The sequence below is a fragment of the Mytilus edulis genome, chromosome 13 (genome assembly GCF_963676685.1).
Source record: "Mytilus edulis chromosome 13, xbMytEdul2.2, whole genome shotgun sequence".
Lineage (NCBI taxonomy): Eukaryota > Metazoa > Mollusca > Bivalvia > Mytilida > Mytilidae > Mytilus > Mytilus edulis.
Genome location: NC_092356.1, coordinates 19,432,549 through 19,442,543, shown reverse-complemented (window position 1 = coordinate 19,442,543; position 9,995 = coordinate 19,432,549). Strand labels below are relative to the sequence as shown.

General features: G+C 33.4%; 1 protein-coding gene across 1 annotated transcript; it reads right to left on the bottom strand.

Moving 5' to 3' along the window:
* Positions 1-201: 201 nt before the first annotated feature.
* Positions 202-8,918, bottom strand: LOC139500580 (C-type lectin domain family 10 member A-like). Its single transcript, XM_071289332.1, has 4 exons — positions 8,226-8,918; positions 7,180-7,286; positions 4,362-4,452; positions 202-1,205 (listed from the first exon to the last, which is right to left on the bottom strand). The coding sequence occupies exons 1-4, from the start codon at positions 8,623-8,625 to the stop codon at positions 985-987; spliced, it is 819 nt and encodes a 272-aa protein (XP_071145433.1). The 5' UTR covers positions 8,626-8,918; the 3' UTR covers positions 202-984.
* Positions 8,919-9,995: the final 1,077 nt, after the last annotated feature.

The window sequence follows — 9,995 nt, the reverse complement described above, 5'->3', positions numbered from 1 at the left end:
TCGGGCCTTAAATAACTGACTGTGCGGTACTGGCTTTGCTCATTGTTGAAGGCCTACGGTGACCTACAGTTTTTATTCAGAAATGAAGGTTAACGACCTATTTACAAATGACTTTAAAATGCTATCTAATATATTCACCTGTAAAAAGTGTGAATATACAGACTATCTTTCAATAATTTATTTTTCAACTCAAATACTGAATTTTCAAAAATATTTTAAATAATTATATTTAAAATTAATTTTCTTAGCTTGATATCACATTTTAATTGGTGTCAAAATATCAACTGAATACAATTTTATTTTACATAAATGTTGCCAAACTGTTTAATGAACTGTCGTTTGACAAATTTCCTCTAAACCATCATCCTTCTAACATGTTGATAGGCTTTTAAGCACATTTGCACCTAATTAAGGTGGTACATAACACTTTAGGGAGATAACATTTATTTAAATAAAAATTCATAAGATGCCATTTGACTTTAATGGGAGACGGAGGGGCGGAAAGAGTGGGGGGGGTCTGGGGTGGTGCTCGGATGAAATTTGGAAAAACGACAGGACAGCATTTTTGAGTAAAAGAAAAAGGCAGGTTGATTATTTATGTACAAAGAGTCAGGATTTACTAATAAAAAAAACAGGACCGAATAGAGTTAAAGATAAGAAGGCAGGACAACTAAAAAAAAATAAAAAATTGCGGGCACAATTTTTCATCCTATCCCCCCTAAAAGTCAAATGGTAGCTACCTTGGTCACTTTCTATTGTTAGTGAACTACTAATTAAGCTTCTAAATGATCAAAGTTATTTGTGAAACAGCAATATATCCATAGATTTTTTTTCAGATAAAGTGTGAGGTTTAAGACTTTTTTTTAAATTTTAAATCTATTAAAGTCAAAGGGTCAAAGTAAATATTCTGTCAAAATTTGAAGAACATTAAACGAGCCAAAATAATTTTAGTCAAGGTGTTTGGTACCACCTTAAATCGACTCTTTATGTCAAATATAACTTGCATATGAAATGTTGAGACCAAACACAAGCAGAATCATTCCATTTATACTGGAAACGTTTATCGATTTCGACACAATAAGAACCAACTCCATTTGGTTCTCCCAATGCCCATCGTGTGTAATTCATATCTTTTATTTTGCCATCGGAAGTAACCCATTGGTACACATCATCTTGTCTTTTCCCACCAATCCAGAATTCAGTTCCTGTAATAACAAAACAAAGAAGTGCAAGCATTAGACGAAAAATAACGAAGTGATATTCAAGGCAATTTGAATAATAATATATAGACTATTTATATGGGATGTGAGAGGCATTATACTTCATAATACAGTATACAAGTACATGTAGTATGTAAAGCAAAAAGTCGAAAGCTTGTGATTCCTAAATAAAGAATTAAACATGTTACTCATTTATCTTTTAAATAAAGACAATAAATTAGATACAGGAGTGTAACCAAAATCATTAAATCCCTTTATCGCTCCAGTAAAAAAAACGTCAGTTTGAAATCCGTAATTGTTGCTAACGATTGCAAATGAGAATCAATATTAATATCACCCAATCCTATAGGTCTAAACTATTGTAGACAACATAGACTAATAGAAGACATATTTATTTAAAGTTGATTGTATACACATATTATTCAAAGCTTCATAGACATTTCCACACACGCAGAAAAATCTGGTTGCCAGTAAAATACTTTGTTGTTTCACCTGTTTTCATCACAGAAAATAATCCAGAAGAAATTTGGTGTTTCTGTAGTACATTGGTGTTTGGTGGCATAAAATTTCGAAATCTACTAAATAGTATTTTTAGACAGTAAACTTTAACTGAACTTTTGTGAGTAACTTTTCGTCGAAAAAAACGAGTGTTAATAAAACGAGTTATGTGGGTGGAAGTTAAGTTTCAGCGGTTGTACAAAGAAGCGCATGTATGAAATACTTAAAGCAAAATGTTAAGCAGTGGATGAATTCTAGACTGGTAATTATGCCATTAAAATTGGATCAAAAAGATAAATTGGTCCAGCGTCGTCTATTCACAAGAAGTGGCTAATTATTTGGGCATTTCACGTGCTCCATCTCCGTTGAGACTGCTATGAATAAGTTAAAAGCTTACAAGTATGACATGAAATCTAAAAAAAAACAATAATCGAGGTAATGAAGTATGCTGTTGTAAAAATACCTTCCGAATTTAAAGCACCTTCCGTATACTTCAACGTTTGATATTGGTAACACAAACATAAATGTATTCAAGTAAAAGTAAAATATGACCATTAAGTTAAGGCGTTTTGTAATAGTTTGTCGCCTAACCATCTGTTTTTAAACTGTCTGAAGTCGGAACATACATTTATGATTACGTCTCAGAAACATGAAAAAGAACGCCGATAATCAGAACAAAATAAAAGAGGCGTTAGACAAATAAAACAATTTAAGATTGACCCAAACACATATGAAGATTCAATGGTAATGGAAGTTATGGTTATCATATGATTATTCAAACATCGATTTTAATATTGAACCAGAGTTTTCAACCACTTGTTATTAAATAAGGTTAATAAATTGGAAAGAGGGGCGATAAGATACCAGAGGGACTCATAGATCGAAAACAAACTGACAACACCATGGCTAAAAAATAGAATAATAAAAAAAATAATAGTACACAAGACACAACATAGAAAACTAAAGATTAAGCAACAGGAACCCCACAAAAACTGGGGGTGATCTCAGGTGCTCCGGAAGGGTAAGCAGATCCTTCTCCACATGTGGCACCCATCGTGTTGCTAATATTATTACAAATCCGGTAAATAGTCTAATTCGGTAGTTCATATTCGCGAACCGGGAACGGGATTGTAGTTACGTTACGACACAAGGAACATATCCGATATCATCTGTCAAACGGATATTCCATAACGGTCACCCAACTCGTTATGGCGTCCGTAAAATGTACGAAGGGATGATCTCAACTTCACCATTTGCAACTCTTGGTTTAAAGCTTCCTTGTGAGCAGCAACCCTCTATCAAGGAAATCATGATAGAAAATACAAGCCCGGGAATATCGTATCAATCTGGAGATATATACTCTGTATGCAGGCGCTGCTGGAATGTTGCTACATAGACATGGAAAGTTCACAATTGGGAAGCTGAAATCATCTCTTTTGTCATAAAGTTTTGTTTTCAATTTGAGTTGATCAATCTTTGATATTATATGTACTTTTTTGTTTTGATATGTCGTTTTACTTGTCAGTCATGCTGCTGTGTTGGTTTTTTTCCTTCGCATCACGGTGCGGAGCTATTAGTTTCAGTCGATATACACGCCATCTTGAGATAATTACTTATCACATATAGATTCTGATTGGTTGCTTTATGATGCGGCTGAGATACAACAACAGCTATTGGCTTAAATGAAATAAAGAATTACATACTTTTCTCGTCTTAGGATAAGACATCAAATGCCGGAAAATTAACTATGAGTATTTCAGTTCCGATCAACTGACATTAATTCAGGTTCGTTTTATTATGCATATATTGCACACTGCAATTCAATATTGAAATATCGATTATTAGTACGTGTTTATTTGCTTTGTTAATCTGCAATATGCACGATTTGTTTTGCTAAACAATGTTCCCATACAATGTTTACAATAATGGTGAAGCACGCCTCCCGGTACGGGATTTTCTCGCTGTATTTAGACTCATTGGTGGCCTTCGGCTGTTTTCTGCTCATTGGTCGGGTTGTTGTCTCTTTGGCACATTCTCCATTTCCATTCCCAATTTCATCATCTGAAGTTTATAACATCTGCCAATACAGGCATAACTCCAGAGAGGCACATTTCCAGAGTCATGTCTATTTGTAAATGTTTAAATTTTCAACAAGTAAAGTGAACAAAATTTGTAATGCATGGGTGTATAACGAACACTCTTCAACATCATTTTTACTGAAACTAAATATGCCACATTTCCAAAACTAAATTAACAACCACATGCACACATATTACCTTAAATTAGGATAGAGCGAAGCAGTCCAAAGCTTTTTAGAAAGCTAAAAAAAGAGGGACGAAAGACTTGTTTGTCACTTAGGATTTGATTGCACCCTCTCTCTCTCTCTCATCATATTTTCATGATCCGTAATCATGGAAATTTATTTTCTGTGAATCGTGATTGACAACAAAATCAACTCGTGAATCGTGATGAGACTCCCCACCCCCCCCCCCCCCAACCCCCCCCCATCAGTCCCCTCATTAATTGTTAGACGTTATACATCGTTGTCCCATGGACATATTGACATTATCTAATGTGCAGTCAATAATGAAGGCAGTGTTTTAAACTACCTCAAATTGGAAAAATAATGTTAAAAAGACAAACCGTGATGATTACGAATAGAATCAGCCAGCCACACAGCTTCATTTGCGGAAAGGATGTCTGCAAGAGATCCGTTCTGTTTTCTGCATTGCTCCTATGAAGCAAAATAAGATTAAATTTCGACAAACGTGTTTTTAAATTGTAACCTTATATATTGCTATCATGGTTAAATGTAAATACTCGAAACTTTAAAATAACTACAAAAGGCAATTTTTTTTCACAAATACTAGGTTTTGTTATACTGAGTAAATATTTTTTAAAAGTCAAAGTGTATCAAGAGTGGAGGTACCCAGGCGACTTCATGCAGACATATTATTGTGATAAAGCCATACTTAAAAAAAAAGTTGTCAATGCTTTTTTTCTGAATTGGTTCAGCACTGATTTAATCGACCACCATTTAGAGATCTTATGAACACAAAACCTTGTCTGTTACGGGGGGGGGGGGGGGGGGGGGGGGATACAAGATATCTAATATCTTTCACATAGTCATGTGCACTTCATTGTACTCCTTTTTCAATATTTCTGCTTATTCGAGTCTAACAAATATTTCCTATTTACAAAAGTATGAATATTTCGAAATGCTAAGAATTTTCTTATCCCAGGCATAAATTACCTTAGCCGTATTTCATGATTATTTGGCACAACTTTTTGGAATTTTGGGTCCTCGATGCTCTTCAACTTTGTACTTGTTTGGCTTTATATTTTTTTTTTATTTGAGCGTCACTGACGAGTCTTATGTAGACGAAACGCGCGTCTGGCGTATTAAATTATAAGCCTGGTACCTTTGATAACTATTTGCTCCATCCGTAATGAACCAACATAGAATATGACTGATGAATTTAAAATAAGAAATATCGGCTTACAAGACAAATTTCAAAGGCTTCAGATTGTGACACCCGAGTTTGAGATTGGAGAGTTTTGAATACCACGACCACGTGACTACGACAGAGGGTGGTTTTACAACTGTAGTTGTCAGTTTATTTTTCAACTAATGAGTTTGAATATAAAAAAGAAGATGTGGTATGATTGCCAATGAGGCAACTCTTCACATGAGACCAAATGACACAGAAATTAACAACTATAGATCACTGTATGGTCTTCAACAATGAGTAAAGCTCATATCGCATAGTCAGCTACAAAAGGCCCCGAAATAACAAATGTAAGACAATTTAAACGAGAAAACTAACGGCCTAATTAATGTACCCCCAAAAAATAAATGAAAACAAATATGTAACACAGCAACAAACGACACTGAATTACAGGCTCCTGACATGGGACAGGCACATACATACATAATTTGGCGGGGTTAAACGTGCTAGCGGGTTCACAATCCTCCCCCTAATCTGGAACTGTGGCGTAATTGTACAACATAAGAACGAACTATAAAAATTAGTTGACAAAGGCTTAACTCATCAGATGGATACAAATAGAAACACATCTAACAAAAAAATAAAGTGGACGTGACCGGGTACTTGTACATCCCAAAAACAAACACACTAAGTGCAGATCTGATAGTACTTCATTTTGTTATCTTTTGCCCCTGTTATAGAGACCCTTACAATTCAGAGCAGATATTATTTATCAGACTGGAACAGTAAGCATGAAGATCTGCAGAATATGTTATATATATAGCACACCTTTTACGAATTAACTTATTTAATTCACGAAAAGCGTAGCTTTAGGTGGATTAATTATGTTAATGAGTAAGGTGTGTCTATATATGATTTGTAACATTAATAGGTTATGACACATGTCAAAGGTTAAACCAATAAAACTTTACTGCACTTTTTGATATGTCAATCAAATAGTTGCGTGATACTATATCTGATTTCCAGAAAATGAACACAAGAAGCAGATGTTAGTTTGATTTGTATGTCCGATAAAGGTACGTTTAAAATTAAAAGAATTGTTGCCGTGGGATTCATACTCGATAGCCATTTATGTGTTCTTGAATATTTTATCTTCCCAAAAGTTGTGAAATAAAAGGGGGTAATGCAAAATTTTATATTACGTTTATTTGCCCTAAAATCGTCAAGAAGACATGTAGTTTCAAAGGACGTTGTGATAAAAAGAGAAAAATTTCCTTATTAAAGTAGTTCAAAAAAATCTTCTTTCATTTTCCAAAACTGGGAAAAGATCGGTCAAGTGACTGCAATGGTTGATTGTTGAATGCGTGTAAGGTCCAGGGACAAAGGTTTGAAGCATGATCAATACACGGAAAAAGACCTTTATGAAATAAAAAAATTTACTAAACATCAAGTGCTTTAACTTTTTTTTTAAGATTATTATTAATTTCGACACGATAAAACAGGTATCCAAGCAAAATAACTGTAGGTTAATAGTCATTTCTATTTCATTTCGTTTTAATGTTTCATCAAGCAGATGACAAAAAAAAAATTTTGGAATCCAGATTTTCCCCCATACCTCCCTTATTACTACCCCAAATTAAAGAGGCGGAGCAAAACTGTGCATCAACAACTTTTGAGATGGAAGTTATTGCACTGGTTTGAGCTCCTCCTCCCATTCTATGCTATTCAAACGAGAAGTTTTAAACGGCTAGATCGAAGAGTGAAATAATTATAAAATCATTCAGTTAACGCACTCCAAGGTTGCAAAAAAGGATATTAAGTTGTTAACTGTTGTCTTTTAAACACACTGCAGTATCGGTAGACATTTATTATGGATTTTATTATAACAAAATTACTGCTCCATAACGATACGTTCGTAGAGTTTCGTCCATTCGTAAGATGTTGAGAAACCTCTAATAGCAAAAACAAATCATGATGAAAATATGAAAACATTTATCTGTTTTAATAATTACCTGTGCATCGTTCCATGACATTGTTTTGTCACTAAAGAAATAGCATGCACCATAGTCGTCATTTTTTATCCATCCACTATGGCATTCTGTTGTATCCTCTGCTGGGTCTATTTACAATAAATAAAAACAAACAATTACACTAGTCTTGTTTAGTGTACACTTATATCAACCGTTCCCATTTTACCGCACCAGATGCGAATTTCGAAAATGAATGTCTCTTCAGTGGCGTCGATGCCGGAAGCCAAAATAGATAAATCCAAAACCTTTTAAAAAAATGAGATGCTTATAAACCAAAAAGGTAAAACGTATTATAGCCAAATCCTTTTTTTAAAAATGAGATGCTTATAAATTAAAAAGGTAAAAAAGTATTATAGCCAAATCCGGACAAAATTATTTTCCCGTTGTATTTGACATTCATTCGATTATCAGTTACTGAAAATAAAGCATATCGTACTATTCCATTAAAGTCTTTTAATAGGATTTGTCGTCACGTTAAATCAAAAATAAAACCTTTACATTTTAATCAAAATATTTCTGATGGAAGTTATTTTAACTTCAATTGTTATTGAAATGGGTCTTGTCTACACTTATGACCTTACAAAATGAATTTAAAATCCAAAATGGTAGAATCATTATATGCAAAGGCTCATGTCCACATTTGTGTAAATAGATGCAATCTTTTGCTTCGATCGTTACCAGGGAATTCATTTTGAACGAGTACCCGTTATGTTTCGTATCAGCCTGAAATACTGACTAAACCCTTGCCTTGCGTCGCATCTGTCGAACAGTGAGTCCGGATCCAAGTTTTTTTTAAATGATTAAACATGTAAAAATCGCAGAAATCCCCTAATGAAACGAGTTATCATGCTATGTGTGCTGAATTCACAAAGTTAATGGTTTTTTTTTTCGTTGGCAGGTTTACTTTCTTGTTTTGCTAGTATTTTGGTTGTTATAAACTTTTAGACGTTAGAAAAACATGTATATGAATATAGAAAAGACTTCCAAATTGGATAATTCACAAATCTACAAATTTTAAAGATACATACCTAGAAGCAAGAATTTGTCATTTAGATTACTGACACTTTGACTTAGGTCTTGAACTGTTTCATTAAATGTAGTCCAAGAATGAATTGTTTCGTTCAGTTCATGTTCGTTCTGTATAATGTCATCTCGCAAATTTTCGATTTCACAAGAACATGACTTCCTACAGTTTTCAAGTTCATTTTCCAACTGTTGTCTTTGACCTTTTAGGTCGGTAATTTCTTGCTCATTTTCGACAACTCTCTGTAGTAGAGTATGGTAATTTTCCTTCATAACGTTAACTTCCAGCTTTATACCTATAATGTTACTCTCCTTACATTCAGCACCAGCTAAGCTTTGTGTACCAGCCAAAATACCATTACAAGAGTATGTGAGAAAAGACAGTATCACAAACCACATTTTCATTTCATTCAATTTTACTATTTTTTAAGATTTACGACGCAATGTTAGAAAGTTCCTTTAAATCTTTATAAATACTGATTAGATAGTCATAATGGAGAAAACATGTACGCATGATGAAAGAAAGAAGAAATTATGCTATCCCTTGCAAGCAAAAAATTTATATGTTGCATGAAACTTGAAGAATAAGGGATCTACATAACGCGGAAGATATAAGATTCGCTAGACTCTTCCTTATTCTCTTATGAATATAGTTAATTAAACATTTCGACAAGATGTTTACGTAGTAATCAAATACCGTATATTAAAGTGGACACTTAAAATAAATACAATTTTTACTTGTAAACGAAAATATTATCCTTTCGAAATCATGTAATTTAATGACGTTGATATTTCAATAATACATCAAATAAAATTAGCATATTTTAAGTGGCAATTGAAACACTTGAGGTGACTACTTCGTATACATATATTACACGACGATATATTTTATTATCTTAATCATGTTAATTGTTTCGAATTTGCGTACAGTGAAAAATAATTATTTAATATTTGCAAGTTGTCTAATTGTGGACAGGGTGAAATTGAGTCAAAGGGTTCAACTTATGATTAGTGTCAGATTCCTATAGACTAGAATTGATGAAACTACGTGAATTAAATCAAAAATAAAGTATCCTCGATTTGTTATAAATCTACAAAATTGGTATCTACAAAAATAATTGAATTTAAGGGTATTAATTAATTAAAACGAAAACAACACAAGCAAACAACGGCACACAGAAAGCATTATAAACCTGCAATACAGGTACACCAGACATTAAAGACACACAACCAAGTCAAATAATACAAGAAATAGTTAAAACCGAACACACGGTTCTAAACAGTCTGACTTCGAATGTACGCTGCAACAAAGATGACTCTACGAAGGATTAGATTCATACAGCAGCGATATAAATAGACTAGTTTAGGAAGAAATAGAAATCTTTTTTGAATAGATTCGAACGTCCAAAAAATTCAAAACGTTTAGTTTTTAACCCTGTGGATAGTTGGTATCAGCCATATTTTATGCAATTAATGAAAAGAAAGAACCCAATTCCTTGCTCTCCAATTACATAATACATTTCTGCCTTCCAACTGTATAGATTCGAACGACACTGATGAATCGCATATAGACACGCTTCTGATGCATTATACATGAGATACAAGCCCTCATCGACATCAGAACTGTTTTCTGCATCATGTTAGGTTCTACTCTGTTGAAACTCTTAAAAGATTGATGAATATTAAAGCTGTCAAAACTTCTTTGTTCCATTCATAGCATTCTACATTGCAAATGTTATTATCATTTTAGCAACTGCTAACTTTATACTGTGGAT